The sequence below is a fragment of the Anomaloglossus baeobatrachus genome, chromosome 5 (assembly GCF_048569485.1).
Source record: "Anomaloglossus baeobatrachus isolate aAnoBae1 chromosome 5, aAnoBae1.hap1, whole genome shotgun sequence".
Classification (NCBI taxonomy): Eukaryota; Metazoa; Chordata; class Amphibia; order Anura; family Aromobatidae; genus Anomaloglossus; species Anomaloglossus baeobatrachus.
In genome coordinates this window covers 167,599,850-167,622,844 of record NC_134357.1, presented here as the reverse complement: position 1 = coordinate 167,622,844, position 22,995 = coordinate 167,599,850, and the positions used below count along the sequence as shown (strand labels likewise).

Sequence of the window (22,995 nt, the reverse complement as noted above, 5' to 3'; positions counted from 1 at the left end):
CATACTGTATCCATTACGCAGTGTTTCTGCAGCGAATTGAAGTGCACATGCACTGCCAAATCACTGCAGATTTTTCAGCATGGACACTACGCAACATGCGCACATAGCCTAAAAAGGATTCACGTTTTGTGAAACATTTCATTTGTAAGAACGGAAATCCTACTTGTGGAATAGTTTAAAAAAAAAAAAAAAAAAAAAAAAAAAAAACACAATTACAATAAAAAAACATTTCTGTTCTAGCTCATTAAAGAAGACAAGACAAAATGTAAGAACTTTGCTTAATTTTTTAAATAATATTGTGGTCTTATTTCTCTTGTAAAATCCAATACTACAAATCTAAAACAGTTTATTCGCTGTCGTAACACTAAGTCTAAAATAATAAGACAGGAAACGTAAGAGAAGACATTGGGAACAACATCTTTAAAGGAAATAAAAACAACATGGTTGATGATTACAGAGGGGTATATTTTTCAGGTTCTATAAAAATGCAAATAGGGTGCTGGCTAGGTACAGAAATAGGAGATATTCAGAATGAGAATCAGCCCAAATATACCTCTTCAACCATGGGAAAATAAACTTAAAATCAGTCCTCAAACCACAAAACTTCAAACATGTTTCAACATCTTCTGAACAATAATTCATCAAATTCATCAGCTCTAGGTCTCCAATCCTCTTCTACTAGTATACAGCCACCGGTGTGTAGCTGCTTTGTGAACTCCGGCTTCTACTTTGTGTCGAGCTTGGCCATTTCCTGCACATAGATTCCAATGCTTTCACTGTCAAACAGTAGGAAGTAAATATTCTTCACAGTGGTGGAGCTGGAGGAGCCAAAATGGCTGGAGATGGCCCGCAAAATGACTTGAGCCGCTGTCTGCTTGGGAAAACCGTTTCTATATGGTAGGAGACAAGCAACACAAATGTTTAGTAATGTATTGTCTGCAACACATCAATGTACCTTTACCCTCACTATATGGAAAAGTCTACTCTCCTGTACATACTTAAGAAGAAGCATACAATAATAAATGTACAAACATGTCTTTTTACACATTGGAAGGCAGTGGGACATATGCCGAAGTGCGCCTATAGTTCCCGAAAGTAGAATATTTCCCAAGGTATATCCATGATAGTGAGCAAAAACATTAACAAAGCCTAAGTAAGCGAGACACTACATATACCTGCCACTGGGGAAAGAAGGAAAGGCCACAGACTTGAGCTTCTTTTCTTCTGCGACCAATAAACAGTTCTTGATGGTCTTTTCCAACTGTTCTTCACACTTATCTGATCCCCACTGTGGGATGTGGCAGTGGATGACAAACTTGGCTGCCAACCCATTCGCCTGACTGAGGGCAGCTATCAAAGAAAGAGGAAAAATATATATATATAGATGGTGAATGTATTTTCCAAGTAAATTAGAAGCTAAATTGTTAGTTACATTAAATTACGATTGAATTATTAAAGTTTTTATAACTATTTCACAGCCGCATTTCACAGACAATGTTCTGTAACTGTAGATAATTTACTTGTTTTGTATCAATTCTAAGCTACAAGATGTTTCCTTTTCGGTTAAGATAAGAAACCGTATTCAGAAGTCGTCTTATTTCCTGTTACCACCAAAGAACATTGTGGGAAATGATAGAACTAAGCTATTAAGCCACTTTTAGATGTAGTTTTAACCCTTTAAATACTAGTAAAAAGTAAAAAATTGGTTTGGTGCCACAATGGAGCCTGTTCACACAGTGCAGATTCAGTGCATGTGTTTTCTTTTAAGCTTAAATAATGAATGCAATTCCAAATTTAGGATGTCTCCAGTGGCTTCCATATGAGCTGCCCATACACATAAGATGGTCACCCAGAATGCTGGAGATCAATTGCCATTTGTATGAATGATCTGGCCACGTACATGCTGAACTTAAACAGGAGATTGTGTATATTGCTTTCATAAAAAAAGTATATAAATAAATAATATAATAAAGTGGACCTATGCCCTACATGTGAATTTATGGCCTCAAAAAAATCCAACTTTTTCCAGCAGATAGGCGTAGACCGTCAATGGCCACAATAAGGCTATGTGCGCACGTTGTGTAATTTAATGCCTTTACGCTGCATATTGCACTGCAACATAAAAGGCATGCGTCCTGCGTCCTCAGCCCAATCTATGAAAATTGTGCATAATCCATCCACGTTGCGTTTGAGAGCGCGGTGATTTGCATTCTGAAATTTTCATCCAAATCGCTGCGCTCAAAAAAGCAACAGGTCACTTAATTTGTGTGCTTTGGATGCTTTTCCCACTCTGTCTATGGGAGAGGCAGCATCCCGAGCGCATGAAATTGGCATCTATTCTGCAGACACACTACATCCATTACGCAGTGTTTCTGCAGCGATTTGAAGTGCACATGAGCTGTCAAATCACTGCAGATTTTTCAGCATGGACACTACGCAACGTGCGCACATAGCCTAAATGAAATTCTCAGATTATTTCCATTTTGGACAACTTTATCCCATCCGAAAAGGCAACTTTTACATAATTTGAAACCAAAATAGTATAAACTGTAAAATTAATGAGTTTGCATCAATTTCTGTATCTTTTCAATCCCCTACTCATTTACCTTACTAAACATTAATAATTTATAAAGTACCACAGAAATAATTAAGTGTTTTTGATCAGCAAATCAGAGTTTGGTAATTGTGTCAGTTTTTACCATAACTGTTTCATCATTTTTTTTTTGGCTGAGATTTCTCACCCTTCTCATATTAAACAGTCTGTGAAAAACAAACACCACATGGATGACATCAGAGTGCTGTCGGATTATTTTCATGGCGTCAGACTTGCATTGTTGAGTTTGCTCCGAGACTTGGATCAAAATGTAATAAACACTAAGACCTCTATCTATTACCTTGATCAGAGCAGGATGAATTCAGTAAACACAATTTGCCCAATTGGGTAACTAGAGGTACCCTAAGTAAAGATCTATAAAATGTAACTTTTATTATTATTAATTTATTGAATTCAATAATTCACCAACTTAAAACTAGCATGCAGGGCGAAACCTAATTAATTATTCATTGGGTGAAGTATTCGGCCGTGGACTGAAACTCACTAACAAGTGGACTAATGTCCTAGAAGTTCATGTAATCCTATATAGAGATTGATTTCACCCTACACTGCCTACCTAAAAACAGTCAGCTAATAGCCTCCTTAACGCTTCACCATGACTGGCTTCATCAGGGGGCTGAGGCTATAATAAGCTGAAAACCAAACTGACTCCTCTTAAAAGGTTTGGTGGTGACAACATCAAAAGGTCATCCAATGTAAGTGATCTTTAGAGAAACAGAATCTACCAAACAGATAGTGCAGAATAACAGTTCACCAGTCATTGGTGCAAGCACTAAACTCTCCCCAATACTAGCATATTATTTGCCATCAGAGAAATCAATCAGTACCCCTTCAAATGAAGAGGCTAGTCATACTTTGTTATACAGTGCCTACAAGTAGTATTCAACCCCCTGCAGATTTAGCAGGTTTACACATTCGGAAGTAACTTGGCATTGTGACATTTGGACTGTAGATCAGCCTGGAAGTGTGAAATGCACTGCAGCAAAAAAGAATGTTATTTCTTTATTTGTTTTTTTTTAAATTGTGAAAAGTTTATTCAGAGGGTCATTTATTATTCAACCCCTCAAACCACCAGAATTCTGTTTGGTTCCCCTAAAGTATTAAGAAGTATTTCAGGCACAAAGAACAATGAGCTTCACATGTTTGGATTAATTATCTCTTTTTCCAGCCTTTTCTGACTAATTAAGACCCTCCCCAAACTTGTGAACAGCACTCATACTTGGTCAACATGGGAAAGACAAAAGGAGCATTCCAAGGCCATCAGAGACAAGATCGTGGAGGGTCACAAGGCTGGCAAGGGGTACAAAACCCTTTCCAAGGAGTTGGGCCTACCTGTCTCCACTGTTGGGAGCATCATCCGGAAGTGGAAGGCTTATGGAACTACTGTTAGCCTTCCACGGCCTGGACAGTCTTTGAAAGTTTCCACCCGTGCCGAGGCCAGGCTTGTCCGAAGAGTCAAGGCTAACCCAAGGACAACAAGGAAGGAGCTCCGGGAAGATCTCATGGCAGTGGGGACATTGGTTTCAGTCAATACCATAAGTAACGTACTCCACCGCAATGGTCTCCGTTCCAGACGAGCCCGTAAGGTACCTTTACTTTCAAAGCGTCATGTCAAGGCTCGTCTACAGTTTGCTCATAATCACTTGGAGGACTCTGAGACAGACTGGTTCAAGGTTCTCTGGTCTGATGAGACCAAGATCGAGATCTTTGGTGCCAACCACACACGTGACGTTTGGAGACTGGATGGCACTGCATACGACCCCAAGAATACCATCCCTACAGTCAAGCATGGTGGTGGCAGCATCATGCTGTAGGGGCGGTTTCTCAGCCAAGGGGCCTGGCCATCTGGTCCGCATCCATGGGAAGATGGATAGCACGGCCTACCTGGAGATTTTGGCCAAGAACCTCCGCTCCTCTATCAAGGATCTTAAGATGGGTCGTCATTTCATCTTCCAACAAGACAACGACCCAAAGCACACAGCCAAGAAAACCAAGGCCTGGTTCAAGAGGGAAAAAATCAAGGTGTTGCAGTGGCCTGGTCAGTCTCCTGACCTTAACCCAATTGAAAACTTGTGGAAGGAGCTCAAGATTAAAGTCCACATGAGACACCCAAAGAACCTAGATAACTTGGAGAAGATCTGCATGGAGGAGTGGGCCAAGATAACTCCAGAGACCTGTGCTGGCCTGATCAGGTCTTATAAAAGACGATTATTAGCTGTAATAGCAAACAAGGGTTATTCCACAAAATATTAAACCTAGGGGTTGAATAATAATTGACCCACACTTTTATGTTGAAAATTTATTAAAATTTAACTGAGCAACATAACTTGTTGGTTTGTAAGATTTATGCATCTGTTAATAAATCCTGCTCTTGTTTGAAGTTTGCAGGCTCTAACTTATTTGCATCTTATCAAACCTGCTAAATCTGCAGGGGGTTGAATACTACTTGTAGGCACTGTATATGGGACCAAACATACCATTGCTGCCAATCACCTTAAACCTCTAGGTTATCAGAGCAGCATTTGCCATATCTAGCGTATGGCCTGTCAGCCTCACGTCTACGTAGAATCCCCACAGACGGAACAGTGGGGTGAGGTCCTGTCTCAGACTCCAAGCCTTGCTGTATCTGAAGGCCAACGACTGTCACAGCTATTCCTGTTACATAGAGTATATAGGACACCTAGTCTATTGCATAAGATGGGAGTTAGGATGGATGATCTGTGTCCTAGGTGCGGACAGGAGGGTGCTAATCTGATGCATATGATGTGGTCCTGTGGGAACATTGAAGATTACTGGAGGGCAGTACTATAATTGGTTAGACAAGTTTTCAATATCCGTCTACAGCCAAGACCTATTATATGTATCCTGGGTCTACTGGAAGGGGGGGTGGACTTGAGTTCGCCGGTAATGGTCGGTATTACACGTCTCTTGTACCAGGCTAGGAAAATGTTGGCCTACCACTGGTTGGACCCAGCGCCTCCGGTCATCGGGGATTTTAGGGAAAGAGTAAACGCTATACTTCGACTGGAGAGAGGAGTATACCTTAAAAGAAATGTATTGAAAAAGTTCTATAAGATCTGGGGGGGGCATGGTTGGATACCCCAGGCCTTCCCTCCTCGGCGTTACTGCAGGACAGTGCGAGCGACCAGGTCCTTCTCCTTCTGACCGGTTAACAAATTTCCTCAAATAGGGTGATATGCGTACTGCTGGAATGTGTGTGCATGTATATGTGTGTGCATGTATATGTGCGTGCATATATAATATATAATAATATATATATATATATATATATATATATATATATATATATTGTCATAATGATGCTGGGTAAGCTATACTATGGAGAATATATTGGGAAATAATATGCACTTTGAGACCCATATTGAAATGAGACGTGGACTGCGGGTGCATTGTTTATTATGTTATTTGTGTGGTTTTTCTTATTGACTAAAGGTTTTTTCCCTTTCTGTGATATTTCTATGGAGGGAATTATTTTATGTGTTGTATAATTTTGCTGTTAAATAAAAATGAACCTGATTTAAAAAAAAAAAAAAAAAAAAAAAGAATCCCCACAGACAATACTGTGATAGCAGATAAACTCTCACACTTAGTAATAGCTAAATTTTGTCAATTATTTAATTCAATAATAACAGTTACATTTTATAGAGCTATAGTTAGGGTACCTCTAGTTGCCCCTTGGGCAAATTGTGTTTGTTGGATCAAAATCTAACACCTCTCTGTGATTGTGTGTGGACTGCTTGATTTACAAAAATATATGAACACAAACAGCCCCATAGACTATAATAAGTACCAGTTCTATCCATGAGAAACACAAATAGCACTCGTACGTGAATAAAATGGCATCTGATTGAGTCCTTACTGTGTGAAGCAGCTCTGAAGGTACTTTGACCCTATGGGGGCTTTACTCTACATTGCTATCTGGGGCACTCTGTTTGGCATAGTTTTAGAGGAGGTCAATTTATTATAGTGTGTGCAAAAGAAGTTCTGAAAACTTTGCAATGGGTTCACCAATGTGTAAAACCCACACTTTCTACATTGTCCTAAAACTTCAGAGTAGAAAATGTAACATCAGTCCCCAGTGTATAAGTCAAACACTAGTGGGTAGAGTAGATTACCTTCTGGGTTCATATACAGATGTACAAAATTCTAACATATTATTTTTTAAGTGAAAGACATAGACATTACTTTACCTCCAGTCAACTCCAAGGGTCCATGGGATTTACGGAGCTCTTTCACAGCTTCAAGAAACTCTTTTCCTCCCGCTTTTTCCATGGCATTTCCTAGATACACATGAGATAAATGATCAGCATGATAGGACAAAGGCCCACAAACTATATTCAGTATTCAGTGAGGTGTGCATTACCCTGCAGTGGCCGATTGATAACTAAGTCATATAATACAAGAGCAGCTTGACAGTGGCTGTGAGTCATAGAAGTGGGTCTAAATTGGCAGGAACTCCCCTGTTATGTCCATGCCTTATTGCCCCCAAATACATTTCATAAAAAAATGTGTTTGCCACAACATAAGAAGATAAAAGATAATTCCAGGTTTTATTCTCTAAAGCGGGCTTTACACGCTACGATATATCTAACGAGATGTCGGCGGGGTCACGTCGTAAGTGACGCACATCCTGCATCATTAGTGATATCATAGCGTGTGACAGCTATGAACGAGCAGAAGTACTCACCTTCTCGTTCATCGTTGACACGTCGCTCATTTTCTAAAAATCGAATGTCCGGTTGTTCAATGTTCCCAAGGCAGCACACATCGCTCCGTGTGACACCCCGGGAACGATGAACACAGCTTACCTGCGTCCCGCCGGCAATGCGGAAGGAAGGAGGTGGGCGGGATGTTACGACACGCTCATCTCCGCCCTCCGCTTCTATTGGCCGACCGCTGTGTGACGTCGCTGACGCCGAACGTCCCTCCCCTTCAGGAAGTGGATGTTCGCTGCCCAAAGCAAGGTCGTTTGAAAGGTAAGTGCGTGTGACGGGGGAAGTTACAGGATTGTGCGACACGGGCAACAAATTGCTCGTGCCGCACAAACGATGGGGGCGGGTGCGATCGCAAATGCGATTGCACAATAAATTGTAGCGTGTAAAGCAGCTTTAACACTACAGAATTGTTACTTCTTTTTGTGCAGAACTCTTTTTGTTGGTCCAAAGTGTCACGGATATCCATTTATGTAGATCTTGGGTATAAAGATGATTGTAGAAAAAACTGCAGCACTGAAAACTAACAATTTTTTTTATTATAGCAGAGAACACAATCTATTAGTTCCCTGCATGTCGTCGTACATAGATCTCATGTAAGTGATGTAGTAACTGTACATTAGGTTGTGTATAGCTGAACATTTCCACAACATCATTTCCACAACATCTCTGGACCTCTTCACACATCAGGTGTTTGCTATATTTGTGGTGTCCATTTTCCCAAGTACTGGAGACACATTCACACGCTTTCCCATTAAGACATATTGATCCACATAGAGACAGGTATGGTTTTTTTTTTACTGTTAGCATGGATGAAAAAAGTCAATAGCAGTCCATGGATCCGTGAAGAACACACACAGCACACAGGTGACATCCATGTGAAGTCTGACTTGTGCCAAAATTAAATGCATTCAAGAAATTAATGTTTTTATGTCAAAGATGTGCACAAATGATAGATATTTTGAAAAGAAAAAAAAACCCACGTTGAGTCCCCCTATTGTTTTAATGAGCAAAGTTAAAGAAAACATCTGAGAGCTGATTTTAACAGAAAGGGAAGGTCCATGGTTATTGGGCCCTTCTCAGCCTAAAAATACCATCCCGCAGCCACCCCAGAAGTGGTGTATTACATTAGATGCACCAATTTTGACGCTTTGCCTCGGCTTTTTCACGGTTGCCGTGGTGTAGTGGTAATTGTAGTAATGATTTTTGGCAGTGCTGCAACCCCTCAACCTACTGTGTCTCACCCCATAACCATGTAGATTGTAAAATTGTGAACAAGACCTCTCCCCTCTGTACCAGTCTCTCAATGTTTGTCTAGTCATTTTATACATGTATACCTTTTTACTTAGTGGTCTAAAAAGAAATAATAATTAGTTTCTTCCTCAGTATAAAAGTTATGAAGCACTTTAGTGTCTTTGGAAAGTATTTAAACCAAAAAATTAAAGTAAGTGTCATTGAATATTTGCTAAATGGTGACAAAAAGCACACTGTCATCGTGGTTAACCTGAAGAAGTCTATATGGCTTCAACATGTGTAGAGAACTAAACTGCATGATTCTTCATTACCACACTTCTTTGGAGCATTATTTCTTGAAGCCAAAGTAAATGCCAAAAAACACTAACTTTATTTTCTCCTCATATTAGTTAGGGCAAATGAGAATTTTCTGGTCAGAAAATCTGATGCGTAAAGCACCAGTAGTTGATATACTCGTAGTTATATAGGTCGAAAAAAGACCTAGATCCCTGTAGATCAACCTTCCTCCACCAATGTGTGGAAGGGAAAATCAGCGGGAAATCAACAATTATTCTGTAATGAAATCAGCAGCGTTTTTTGTAGCTGCAGAAGGTCTGCATCTGATCAGTCCCGCATGGATGAACCCTATAAATATACTGACACGTCAACTAGCTTCTCAAGAATACATAAATGTTCCTTCAGAAATTTAGATTGGGGAACTCAGATTGTAAATTTCTGCACAGAATAGTGAGAAGAGAGTAAACTCAACTGAAGTATTACAATAATTGGAGAATGTATGAGCCCGAGTGAACAGCAAGGGATCTTCATTCTACAACAAATGTTTTGATGGACAATGAAGGAGTGTTCTGTTATCGTTTGATTCATTGTGGCTTCCTGTGGATCACCACTGTTGGATACTAATTCAAAAAGACTTCTATTTCTTTTTAACCTCACTAAATAAATATGTAACCATATAAATAGCACTAAAAAGACACATGAATGGCTATAACTCACCTATGTCTTCCTTCAGGTCGATTTCAGCTGTTGTTGGATGGATAATGCCTTCAACTTTCATTGAGCCTATATGGCCGAGATCACTTTGAGTCAGGGACAACTAGGTGAAAATAATAAAAAGAAATAACACAAATGAAATGTTTTTAGTAGATCTTCATTAGACGTGTGATGCCATGTCAAAAGTATGTAACATTGTAATGATACAAGATTACAGGGATCAAAAAGGGGTGGTCTGATACCAATAATGCCCTTTATAGATAGCTATCTTTAAATTATGACAACTTTTGTAATTTGCATTATTAGAAAAGTCCCTACCTACCCTGCTAATCCCTATATCTGCATTTTATTCCTTACTTTCTGTGATGTTTCATTTGACAGAAATCTCAAAGAAAACGTAACAGGAGGATGGTTCTGCGGCTTCTATCATGCCCCCCGAAAAAGGATGTCATCATGGGGTGGCCTTGTGGCCATTTACCAGATCTACTTGCCACAGCTGGGGTCACTGCTGTCCCCTGATGACGTTTTGTTTAAAGGAAAGTTGATAGAAAAGTGACTGAAGCTTCTGTCCCCACCACCACACTTCTATACTTGCTACCAGCTTCTTCAGTGGCCACCGCCATTGTCCCTGCTTCTAACACTACTGGCTCTTTCCATGAAACACATCGTCATCATGGTGTGGCTATATAAGCACAGTGAGTGATACCAGCATCACTCCGTGATGACAATTCATTTGAGGGATGTGATAGAAGATTTTGGTCACTTCTCCATAACCATCCCTGAAACAGGAGGTCATCAGGGAATGGCAGTGACAGAACCTGTGGTAAGTGGCTGCAGCATCTCGCCCCCAAGACACCCTGTTGCAGGGGGTGTGATAGAAGTTTCGGGAAACTGACTGCATGGTCATCGACCTGTGGCATTTCTATTGAGGTTCCCCTGGAAATTCCATTACATTACTACTGTAATAAGTTCTGTTAAACCTTGCAAATGTATTTAATGTTCAGGTTAAAATAAAAAAAACCAAAAAAAAAAAACCAAAACCTTACCTTCTGCCCAAGCAAAAGACTCTTTGAGGAAAGGATGGTAAACCCATCTCCTGGTCCGTCATCTGATGTAGAACTGGACGCACCTTCCTTTCCATCCGCTTGTTTTTCCTATTTGGAGGTAGAAACAATCTTGGTTAGTGAACGACATGATAACACTACATATGAGGAAAGAGCAGATTACCCAGTGGAGCATTTATTGGGTTTTTTTTCTCATTTTTGGCGATAATAAAATATAGAACATTCCTTGCCTTTGTGCAAAATTCATTCACAGTTTTGATGAAGTTGGCACAAGACCAAAAAAAAAAAAAAAAAAAAAAAAAAAAAAAAAAAAAAAAGGGACTTAACCCCAAAAATGATGGATCGAGGCTGAAACTTTGATACCTCTTCTGGGTTACATCCAGTTGTACTGTTACAGCTATTATATCTAAAGCAAATTAGCTAGAATGTTTGTAAAACCATTGGTAATATATGCGGAGGCACTAATATTTAAGTTGTGAAAGTCAAAAAACCATTGCCTATCTACATGTATATAATATGCAATCCCCGATGTGCATGATGGAGATCGTGCAGGCTATTGAAACACATTTAGACCATGCAGTCTGCACACAGTAGCACCAGAAACAGGCAGCCTGGCATTATAGTGTTCAAAAATGGCTGCTGGGACACTATGGAGAAATGGTCGAACCACTGGTCCTCCATTGATCCATTGTATACTGTAAGTGAAATTGGACTTCACATACTACATCTAAGTTGTGAAGCGGTGTATACACAAATCATCAGAAGGTATTTGCACGACATTGGACTATGAATCAGATGTGAAGGTGATCCATTTACCTCATGCCAGCCCTCTAATGGCTATCATGGTACAATGATATGACAATGGAAGCTGGAGTGGAGGCCCATCCTCTTCAGCGACAAGTTTCACTATCATTGGGTTCACGACAAAAGTCGAAGATTGGGCTGGAGACCATGTGGGAATGACATGAAGAGGTCTTCATGAGGAAATGTCACAGTGGTCATACTTCCAGGATGATGCAGTGTGGCATGATGTAAGGTAGCCAGAACCCTCTAGTTTTCATTGCAGGGGCACTAACATCTCAGTGTTGAATTGCTTTTGTGGTGAAACCAGTGTTATGGCCATTTCTCCAAAGTGTCTCAGGGGACATTTTTCAACATGACAACGCCAGGATGCATATTGTTCTTACTAGTGTAAACAGCCTGCTTTGCCTAAACCTGCTGCCATGACCTGCAGCATCCCCGGACTGGCCTTCCATCAAGCACATCTGGAATGTCATTTCTCAGCAATTGCACAGGGAGCTGCCAGCAGAAGATCTTGATTTTGTGTGTGCCCAAGTGCATTCAGCATCGCAGAACATTGCTCAGACAACCATTAATAACCCCAGTGATAGCATGTGTGTAAGTGTGAGAATTTCTGCATGTGGTGTCCATACTCAATACCTCGAGAGGTTTGAAAAAATGTATTTCCATTATTCATCATTTGCCCATCATTAATATATCTACCGATCCTGTGATTTCCATAAATCCACAACGTTTTCTTTATTGTGTAGCAACATGGAATTTTTCAATTGCATAGATAATAAAGTTATTCTCTTGCAGTGAAGTTCATTATTTTGGGAATAGCTGTTTGGCCATTGAACGAGGCAGTCCTAAAGGCTATTGTTAGGTCCTTGTTCACATAGAAACCAATATCAATCGGTTGTAGGGATGGCAATGAGCTGACGGAGAGAGCGGAATTGCGTAGACCTGAAGCATTAATTGCCAAAAAAAAAAAAAAAGTAAAAGTAATGGCAGAATTTTTTTTTTTTTTTACCTTTTAATCTTACTTAGAATTTTTTCCCCATGTTTTTCAGTACATTGCATCATAAAGTGACTGGTTACACTGTGTTGATACAAACAACGCTAAAGCTATTGTGCAAGAAAAAATAAATAAAAAAATAGTCCAGTCATGAAGCGGTTGAGGGGAACGGGTCATCAGAAAATTACCTATATTTTAGATCGTTTTTTCAAGTTGAATGTATTATTCTTTTGAATTATCATATTTTTCGCTTTATAAGACGCACTTTTGTTCCCCCAAATTTTGGGGGAAAGTAGGGGGTGCGTCTTATAAGCCGAATATACAGGGGGGTATATTTACACACAGCATGGTCCAGGGGAGGTGAAGGCAGCTCTGGAGCGCTGCTGGGGGCAGGTGAATGCTGAAGAACCAGCGAGAACCAGAACCAGGAAGTGGAGGAACAGAAGCACGGAGCAAGACAGGAGGGAGATCAGCGCTGGAGGAGGTAAGAAAAGAGTGTTTTATTTTACTATGGGCAGCAGCATGGGGGCGATATCCAACACAGGGGAACGTGTGCAATCCATAGGGGGCCATAGGCAGCACAGGGGAACGTATGCAATCCATAGGCAGCACAGGGGAATGTGTGCAATCCATAGAGGGCCATAGGCAGCACAGGGGAACATATGCAATCCATAGGGGGCCATAGGCAGCACAGGCGAATGTGTGCAATCCATAGGGGGCCACAGACAGCACAGGGGAATGTGTGCAATCCATAGGGGGCCATAGGCAGCACAAGGGAACGTGTGCAATCCATAGGGGGCCATAGGCAGCACAGGGGAACGTGTGCAATCCATAGGGGGCCATAGGCAGCACAGGGGAACGTATGCAATCCATAGGCAGCACAGGGGAATGTGTGCAATCCATAGAGGGCCATAGGCAGCACAGGGGAACATATGCAATCCATAGGGGGCCATAGGCAGCACAGGCGAATGTGTGTAATCCATAAGGGGCCACAGGCAGCACAGGGGAATGTGTGCAATCCATAGGGGGCCACAGGCAGCACAGGGGAATGTGTGCAATCCATAGGGGGCCATAGGCAGCACAGGGAACGTGTGCAATCCATAGGGGGCCATAGGCAGCACAAGGGAACGTGTGCAATCCATAGGGGGCCATAGGCAGCACAGGGGAACGTGTGCCAGCACAAGGGGGCTATATTCAATATAAGGGGGCCATATCCAGATTAAGGCGGCTAATTTTAGGATGGGGGCTATGAGGGACATATACCCTATATGGATTTGTTAGACGGACACTGGCATAAGATGAACCCCATTTAACATTAAAAAAAAAAATCTCTTTTCCTTCACCAAATTTGGGGGTGCGTCTTATAAAGCGAAAAATACGGTATGTCTTTCCTCAATTTATCGCATTAAAAAGGTCACTATGAAGGAGGTGAGCTGTAACCAACACCTATCGCTGATGGTAGTTTGGGTGTTATTTGTCATTGTAATCCTGTCTGTGATGATAATGAAGCAAAAAAAAAAAAATACAGTAAAAATACAGGAAACAAGTTTGTAATGCTAGGCCTTGTGGATGGCTAGTATAAAAATTGTAATATATATGTATGTTTGTTTCTTTTTTCCTAGTGAAAAAAAAAATTAATAGGCACATTATCAATTAAAAATATATTTAAACATAAAATTTGATTTAAGCAATAGGCACATTCTGATGGCACAGTCCTTTCAATGTCTATTGTTTTAGTCCCTTTGTAAACCATTTCTTTGTGAATCATAGCTTTGTTCAATCTCCTGAATATACCATTTGATTTGCTTATTTAACTTTACAAATTGTAATAAAAAATACTTAATCTAATTAGTGAGCTGTACAGAAGGTGTCTACATTGTGTGCCCTGGGGGCCATTGTGAGAAGACGAATATTTTAGATATTTCATTTGGTTAGGAAAATAACAAAAATGAATATAAAACACTTAATATTTTGATCATTTTATACGACTATGTATTGAGTGTACTTGAGTTTTAGTGTTGCTTTGGTTAAAAATATTTGCTTACTTTTTGGTAAGACCTCCAGTTTAGTTTGGGGAAAGCCCTCTCCTGGAGCACCCCATTACCCCACTATGTTCTGAGACTGATAAATAAAATGAAACCATACAATGGGAAAAGTAGCTGCTTCTTAAATTTTCCAACTACTGTGCATAACCCGAGCACCATAGTGCCATAGCCCCAGGTAATAATGCCAACCTTTCTGAGTACTTTGCCCTTCCCAGTTTTTGCTTTCTTCGTCAGTTTGTCCAATGACTTGCCACCCTTTTTCTTTTTCTTCTCTACAGGTTGAGAGAGGATAGTCTCTTTGCCGCGGGAGCCACGCTTTTTAGCCAAGAGTTCAGGGTGAATTCTTGGCAGGACGCCTCCACTTGCAATTGTCACCCCTCTGAGTAACTAAGACAGAAATATATAATAGATAAAGAGAGTAGCATTGGGATCAGACTGGGAGGAGCTTTAATTTAAGCATGCATGGATAATAAAATACTTTTAAAGCACCACTTCAATGTTTTTTTTTCCAGTGCTGAAGTGCACTTTAAATATAAGTCCCCTGCCGAAGTCTTATACTCACCTTCCGGTGGTATCCTCCATTTTTAGCTGTTCACTTGGCGCCATCTTGTGCCCATAACTTCTGACTGGCCGGAAGTCAGAAATTACACACAAGCTCTCATTGCATCTCTATGAGGCCAGAACAAGGCTCTCAGAGTTGTATTGAGTTGTGACCTCCGGTGTGCTCCGTGAAACAATGGAGCTGCCGACAGGTCCCAAAGTGCCAGAGACCGACTGGAGCGACGCTGGAAAAAGATGAATATGGCGGACAGGTGAGAGTCAGACAGGGGACTTATATTTAAAGCACCACTTTCGCAGTGAAATTAAAAAAACAAAACAAAAAAACAATGGCTGTCGTGGGGCTTTAATTGTAGTTGATGTTCCAGAATGATCTATTGTCTGCAGCTCCAATCACCCATGGAATAATTGCTTTCTATATCTATCATAATAAAGAAAAATCCTTCTACAGTTTTTAATGCAGTTTTCAAACCAAAGAAAAATATATAAAAAATGGACCAATAATTACATAATTTTGCCCTCCCCTAAAAAAATTATGTATGCAACCACTGACAGTTTATGGTACATCAATTTGATTTCAGATTGATGGGACCAGCAATGCTAAATGGTGTCACCCATTCCTATTTACAGCAAAGATTTGGCCACATATATAAGATAATAAAACAGATGAATTGATGTTCTCGACCGTTTCCATATGCCCTTTGGGCTACGCACCAATACCATACTAGATAAACACCATTCAAAACTGGGTGTAAAGATCATTACTGGAACAAGTGCCATATGTTTTAAAGTAAATCTGTCATCAAATGTCTAGTTTTATTAAATATAAAAAAAAAATTATAAATTGCATGTGTGATTACTTTTTTAGATACTGACTGCTTTGAAAGTCAGAATCTACCTAAAGACCGTACCTATTATTCAATGGAAGCACGCTGCCATCTTGTGGATGAACAGCTTCTCACTGATCCCTCTGCACAACGTGTGCTTCTAATGTGTGCGGCAGAGACCCGACATGCGCTGCTCCCTTGGAAACACTGATTTATTAGAACGCTTTTCCATGCCTCTCTGCAGCATCACCATCTACCACTGTCACACCGGTCTGTGCTCTGATCACAGTGAAAACGCTCCAGTCAGAGCAAAGAACAGTGATAGCGATAGATAATGAAGCTGCTGAAAGGCAGAGATAACTAATTATTTCTGCTGGAGCGGTGGTGTGCGGTCTCCTCATCCAGTGCAGAGGTGTCCCCCGGAACTCTCAGTTCTGGGGGACACCTCTGAACTAGATGAGTCAACAACTGACCACAGCTCCAGCAGTGATAATTACAGTTATCCCTGCCTTTCAGCAGCTTCATTATCTATCACCATCAGTGCACAGACGAATGTGACAATAGCGGGTAGTGAAGCTGCAGACAGGCAGGAAATAGTCTTCTAATAAAGCAGCAGTGTCTTGGGGAGCGGCCACGCTCTCATTCCACAACAATGAAGATGGTATCTGCTCTCAGCAGCGAGGCCAATCTCCTCAGATCAGATACGTCACTTCCATGCTGTGTAGTGACATAGGGTCTTCTTGTATTTCAGGAAATGGTGGGAACTTTTTACCTATAGTCAGATCAGCATATAATTTGCATATTTTTACCACACTAATAAAGCCCTTTCCTCCCTGATTCTTCATGATTTCTATTCAGAATTAATTTACCTTTTTACCAGTAATACATTTTTTTTTTGCTGGAGTGATGCTTCAAATCCAATGTCTTTGCCCCTGGTCTTACACTCACCCTTGAACCACAAATAAATATAGAACCGAGGTATGGTATCAGCATAAGACCACAGAAAAAAACAATACCTCTAAAAATATTTAAGTTTTATTTAGAAAATTATAAAAATGACAAACAGTGTCTCTCTAAAAATACATAAAAGGACAACACAGTGCCAGTGAGATGTTGGGAGGAGATAGTTTCAGCGTGAAAAGGATAGCGATAGATAGATATTCACAGAGTCGTCAGATTACTGATCTCATAGCCTTTATTGACCCTTCCTGACGACGGAGGGTGTCCTAAGTTACTGGGCACTCCCCGTTCCGGGTGGCTGTCCCTCCCTGTCCCTATCTCTAGCCAAGGGGTGTCCACCACCAACCCAGGTGATTAGTGCAAAACCATAAATATACACATAAACACAAATGCGTTAAATTTGGTTCCTGACTCAAATAGATACTTCAGTCAGATGAATTTTAAATTTTGTTAGGTGGAGCTGTAGGGGACCCGCTGCAGTAGCTGTCACCCCACGCTCTCCCGACGCGTTTCTCCCCACCTAACGCAATGCTGGGGGATCATCAGGGGTAAAAAAAGTCATACCTGTTGATGCACAAAAGAGAGAGGACAAGTAATGTCTTAATATAACTTCATCAAAGTAGATTGAAAAATCATTATATTCTCTTGGGTATATAACTTACATAACGGTAATAGTTATAGAGCGGGATATGAACGGTCCAACCCGAAAGCCTTTTGATAATATACCAGAAAAACTTGGTTTTAATCACATGATATGCTGGCAGATATTCTCATTCAGAAGAACTTGTCTCTAAATAAAGCCGACAAGAAAATATTCTGAGGAACTGAGTTGATAGGCTTGGAAGGGGGGAAGGGGAATGGAAGGGGGGGGGGGGGGGGGGGGGGAGGGGAAGTAGGGGGAGGGGGGGGGAGGGGGGAGGAAGGAAAGAGGTAACAAAGTGGATAAGATGAAAAATACCTCGTTATAACTCCAAAAATGGATGAATAGCCAATGGGATGCTAGGAGTTTAGTAAATCAAAAAAACTCCTAAGGTATCACATGAGTCTTCCTATCCTTGTGTTTAAAAGGCTTATGGATCACATCCTAACCATGTCTGGGTCACATTAGGGCAGCAGGGACATCTGCATAGACAGAGACAGTAAAATACCAATTAAACAAGGTAGATTCAGGTAACCTACAGTGTCCCATAGATAAAAGTAGATACCTATACATGCAAAGAGTCCAATTTCTTTAGTTGATGGTGTTACACCAATATCTACACTGTTAGTGTGTCCAGTCCTAAAATGAAAAAAGGATAATAGTCATGGACCTAGAAGTACGTTGAATTCCCTTAGGGAGCCACATCAGTGTGGTATATCGTCCTGTATCCACCAAACCAGGACAAATGGTGCAAGCATAAATTTACTAGATGACACCTGACTAGTCCTGAAAAATAAATACCTGTAATTTCTTGGTCACTGAGGTAGGGGGTGCTGTATCAATACGCAGCATCGGAATCTATATAATCCTAAAAGGAATAATAATAATGATCTAATATCCCGCATAGAAATATGTGAATATAAACAGGACAGGACATACATCTATGGAAAAAGTGTATACCTGCAAAGAAAAGCTCCTTTACACAGTGTTCCAGTATAGTGACCAAGTGTTATAATGAACACTTCTTTCACCTAAAGACATGAAAACAAACGATCACTACAGGTGATCCCATAACGATTCTGCAAGAGGAAACAACAGGACATTTACAGCACCATTACTAGTCCTTTGAAATGTCCTGTGGGAGAAAACACTCCAAAAAGGTGTAAAGACATACCGATACTTGGTCCGAAGAAAAGCTCAACCTGCAAGGACAAAGTGTCCCGAGCGCCGAAGCACATCTAACCGCAGGGAGCCAGCGCTGTGTCCTGTCCTGTGCCCAGATGATATGTGCCTAATCCCACGGACGGAGGTGTTTTAAACCTCCCGCGACCGGAAGTAAACAGTGTTGCTCCGCCCCACAGGCTGAGAATCCGTGATTGACAGATCTCTTAAGCCAATCCTACGATCTCGTATGAATCCATCACATGTCCAGACTCAGAATAGAGGAGGATTGCGAGGGGCGTGCCATGCTGCTTAAAGTGACATGTCGCTTAATGCAGAGCTGAGCTACAGCTTAGCAGAATGAAATACTGTAGATGAAGAGGCCGTATTAGGTAACTGGAAGTAACCTGCCGTTATGTATAACATGGGCAAAATAGGATAAGTATAAATCTAGGAAGGTTACTTGTTTATAAACCCAAGGAGGCCGTATGAACAAGGGTGCCTGATATATTTTTCGGTTATTACTCGACCATAGCTCTAGGCATTATAGACCAGTGCAGCACTACATAATAAGGGGACAGTGTAAGATATACTGAAGTGATATGTCATTATATATGTAAGATACCTAGGACAATAAAAGTTATAAATAAAGTTACTGTTATTGACCTCAGCTAAATTAGGGGAGGGGGGGGGGGGGGGGGTGGGGGGGGGGTGCCCAGCAACTGAGCATGACATTTTGCTCATTCAGGGCTAGGCATGAGAGCTAGAAGCAATATCCATAATCAGACAGAAAAATATATAGCTGCAAAAGTGTGAGGTTATGTTCTGCCTTAAAGATAGCTCACACGTAATATGCCTAAATTTGAGTATATCAGCAAATGTTCCAGATCTCTGAACAGGCACTGTACAGGAGAGGGTGCACACCAGGCACCAGTTGTCGGAAAGGCATAAAAGGGGGGGGGGGGGAAAGGGGGGGATTAGGGAGGAGGGAGGGGGGGGAGGGGGGGGGGAGGGGGGGGTTTTTGGGGGTTTCCCCCACATCCTGGGGACCCAGTATCCATAAAGGGGGCATACCCAAGGATAGCACCCAAGGTGCCTAGAGATTAAGAAAAACATAATATATATATATGGAAGACGGGGAACCATTTGATACCAGAACGCTCTTGTCTTTTATACTGAATCAGGTAGGATTTAGAGAAAGCTAACATAGCTCAAATTTTCATTAAGTCCCCCTGGGGAGACTGAGTCAAGAAGGAAAATCCACCTTGCCTCTCTCTGTAGAATTTTTTTGTCCCAGTCACCTCCACGTGCTGGTTTACCAACAACTTCAATCACTTGAAAAGAGATAGCCCCCGTATCTCCCTGGTGACACTGGTTAACGTGCCGTGCAATGGCTGTGTCTCTCTCATGACCAACGTCACCCAGATGTTCCCCTATCCTGACCCGCAGCTGCCTCCTGGTCTTGCCAACATAGGCCAGGGGGCAGCTGCAGGTACAAAGATACACTACTCCCTCCGTTCTACAATTGGCAAAGTCTTTAATTTTAAAGGATCTTCTGGTCTTAATGTTTGAAAACTCCTTCCTCTGATTAATGTAAGGGCAGTACACGCATCTCCCACATCTGAATGTCCCCTGGGGTTTTCGATCTAGCCATGTGTTTTCTCCTCTCGGGGGTACATAGTGGCTGTGAGTTAGATGGTCCTTGATAGATCTGCCCCTTCTGAAGGTAACGCTGGGGTGTGGGGATATATGTCTACCCACATCCAGATCCGTTTGTAGGATAGGCCAGTGGCGTTTCAAAATTTCCATAACCCTAGGATTTTGATCATCATAGGTGGCTATAAGCCTAATGATCTGATCATCTTCTCGTTTTTTCATAGGTTTTAGTAGTTCCCTTCTCTGAGTGGATTGGGCAAATTTATATGCTGGTTCGAGGATCTGTGAGGGATATCCCCTCCTACGAAACCTACTTTTCATATCCAAGGATTTGGATTCAAAGTCGTGAAGTGATGAACAGTTCCTTCTAAGACGAAGGAACTGTCCCTTCGGTATACCCTTCCTCAGGGGGGCTGGGTGGTAGCTCTCCCACCTAAGGAGGCTGTTGGTTGCCGTAGGTTTTCTATAGATCGTAGTGGCCAAATTGCCACAAGTATCCCTTGAGATTTTTAGATCCAGGAAGGCCAGACAGTCCCTATCCATCTCATACGTGAACCTTAGGCCAATGTTGTTGTTATTAAGTTTTTCCAAAAATTGCACAAAGAGGGATTCCGTGCCTGTCCAAAGGACGAGGATGTCATCAATATAACGCCCCCAAAATTGTATATGGGGGGAAAAAATGACATCCTCGTCCTCAAACACATAGGTGTTCTCCCACCAGCCCAGGAACATGTTGGCATACGTCGGGGCACATGGACTCCCCATCGCCGTGCCCCTGAGCTGGTGGTAAAATTCCCTCCAAAGAGGAAAAAATTATGTGTTAATATGAACCGTAATAGGTCCCCAATGAATTTGCTATGAACAAGACACTGGGTCCCACGTGTAGAAAGATATGAATTGACTGCTTCCAATCCCTGTTCATGCGGGATACTACTGTAGAGTTGCTCCACATCTATTGACGCAAGTAACGTATCAGGTTCAAGGATAATACCCTCTAATTTCGATATCAGATCATTAGTGTCTCTTATATATGAGGGTAGACTTGTAACAAAGGGACGAAGAATCGTATCAAGATAGATACTGGCATTTTGGCCAATAGCATCTATCCCAGAGACAATGGGACGGCCCTTAATTGGATTAAGTCCCTTGTGCACTTTGGGAGTGGCGTAAAAGGTGGCTGTGACTGGAAATTTTGGATACAGAAACTCAAATCTTTGACTGAGATAACCTTTAATTCTAGCGCTTTGTTCAAAAGTACCTGTAGTTCTTGTAGGTAGCTTAGGGTTGGGTCCTTCGGTAGTATTTCATAGGTAGTCTCATCTGACAGAATCCTCCCACACATAACCGGATAGTCCTTGGTATCCATGATTACTATATTTCCACCTTTATCAGATGGTTTAATAGTAATTCGTGTGTTATTCTCAAGCTTGGTCAAAGCCTGCCATTCCTCCCTTGTTAGATTTGATTTGACTGACTGTATTTTGGGCTGAATGGCCCGAAGGTCATTAGTAACCAATTTTAAGAAAATGTCCAGGCTGCTTGATTCCGAGGCAGGTGGCATTTTCTTACTTTTGGGTTTAAGGTTTGTAAATGGTCCCAGCCCTGTGCGCTCCCCATTGTCATTACTCAGGGAGGACAGTAGTCTGACATCCTCTAGCATATCTCTTGGAATACCAAGACGTGCACATTCTGTCTCATCATTTTGTGAAAAGAAATTTCTTCCACCTAAGCTTTCTAAGGAATAGTTCAATGTCCTTGACCCAATTAAAGGGGTCGAACCTGCTTGTAGGGACATATGACAAACCGTAACCCAAGACTCGTTTTTCCGTATCAGAGAGGCAATAGCTTGACAGGTTTATAATTTGGTTATCTTGACCTCCAAGGTGGTCTATTTCCGGTAATTCCTTTGATTTTGGGTTCTGAGATTGTAAGGATCTCTTCCCCCTAAAAAAGAAGTACTCGGTGGGAGTTGGTACATTCCCGAAGGTGGGGGAATGGGGTAAGATAAAGGAGGGGGTGGGGCTATAGTGTCTGGGGTTCTTTGTTGCCCATTCAGTTGGAAGGATACCCCAGAAGAGGAAGATGATGCAAATCTCCCAGGTGCCTGACCCCATTGTTTTTTCTTGTTACTTTGTCTGCCCCAGTTGTTCTGTCTCCCTTGAGAATACCTATTGCTTCTCCCTCTGTTCCACTCAGATCGTCCTGTGGTTCTGAATCTGAGCAGTCTGAGGAAGATATATCTGTTACGGGAATAGTAGCCAAAGAGGGGGTCTCCCTCCTCTCAGAGAAGTCTCCCAGGTCCCTTAGAAAATGTTTATGCTTCCGGTCTTTAGGTTTTGTTGATATTTATCAACCGCCAGCTGTAATGCTGTCTCCCTGGTAGTAAATTCGGGATCTCCCTTAAGCTTCAGCGCTTCCTCCCTTAGGTTTTGTAGGGCTATGGAGCTATTCTCTAGAGTTACCTTTTCTTCCTCAAGGAGGATCGTCACAAGTCTACCCTCATATATAAGAGACACTAATGATCTGATATCGAAATTAGAGGGTATTATCCTTGAACCTGATACGTTACTTGCGTCAATAGATGTGGAGCAACTCTACAGTAGTATCCCGCATGAACAGGGATTGGAAGCAGTCAATTCATATCTTTCTACACGTGGGACCCAGTGTCTTGTTCATAGCAAATTCATTGGGGACC

The 22,995-nt window shown here is 41.5% G+C and overlaps 1 protein-coding gene and 1 long non-coding RNA gene across 2 annotated transcripts; both read right to left on the bottom strand.

Annotated features, from left to right (window-relative positions):
- Positions 1-269: 269 nt before the first annotated feature.
- On the bottom strand, positions 270-16,728 carry LOC142312697 (core histone macro-H2A.2-like). The gene is made up of 7 exons (XM_075351686.1): positions 16,693-16,728; positions 14,688-14,885; positions 10,638-10,745; positions 9,595-9,694; positions 6,826-6,915; positions 1,176-1,350; positions 270-890 (listed from the first exon to the last, which is right to left on the bottom strand). Exons 1-7 carry the CDS (start codon positions 16,726-16,728, stop codon positions 725-727), a joined length of 873 nt encoding a protein of 290 aa, XP_075207801.1. The 3' UTR covers positions 270-724.
- A 783-nt stretch (positions 16,729-17,511) lies between these two features.
- Positions 17,512-18,804, bottom strand: LOC142309832 (uncharacterized). The gene is made up of 6 exons (XR_012754009.1): positions 18,658-18,804; positions 18,444-18,514; positions 18,285-18,351; positions 18,049-18,122; positions 17,802-17,965; positions 17,512-17,633 (listed from the first exon to the last, which is right to left on the bottom strand). It is a non-coding gene; the product is annotated as an uncharacterized LOC142309832 (long non-coding RNA).
- Positions 18,805-22,995: the final 4,191 nt, after the last annotated feature.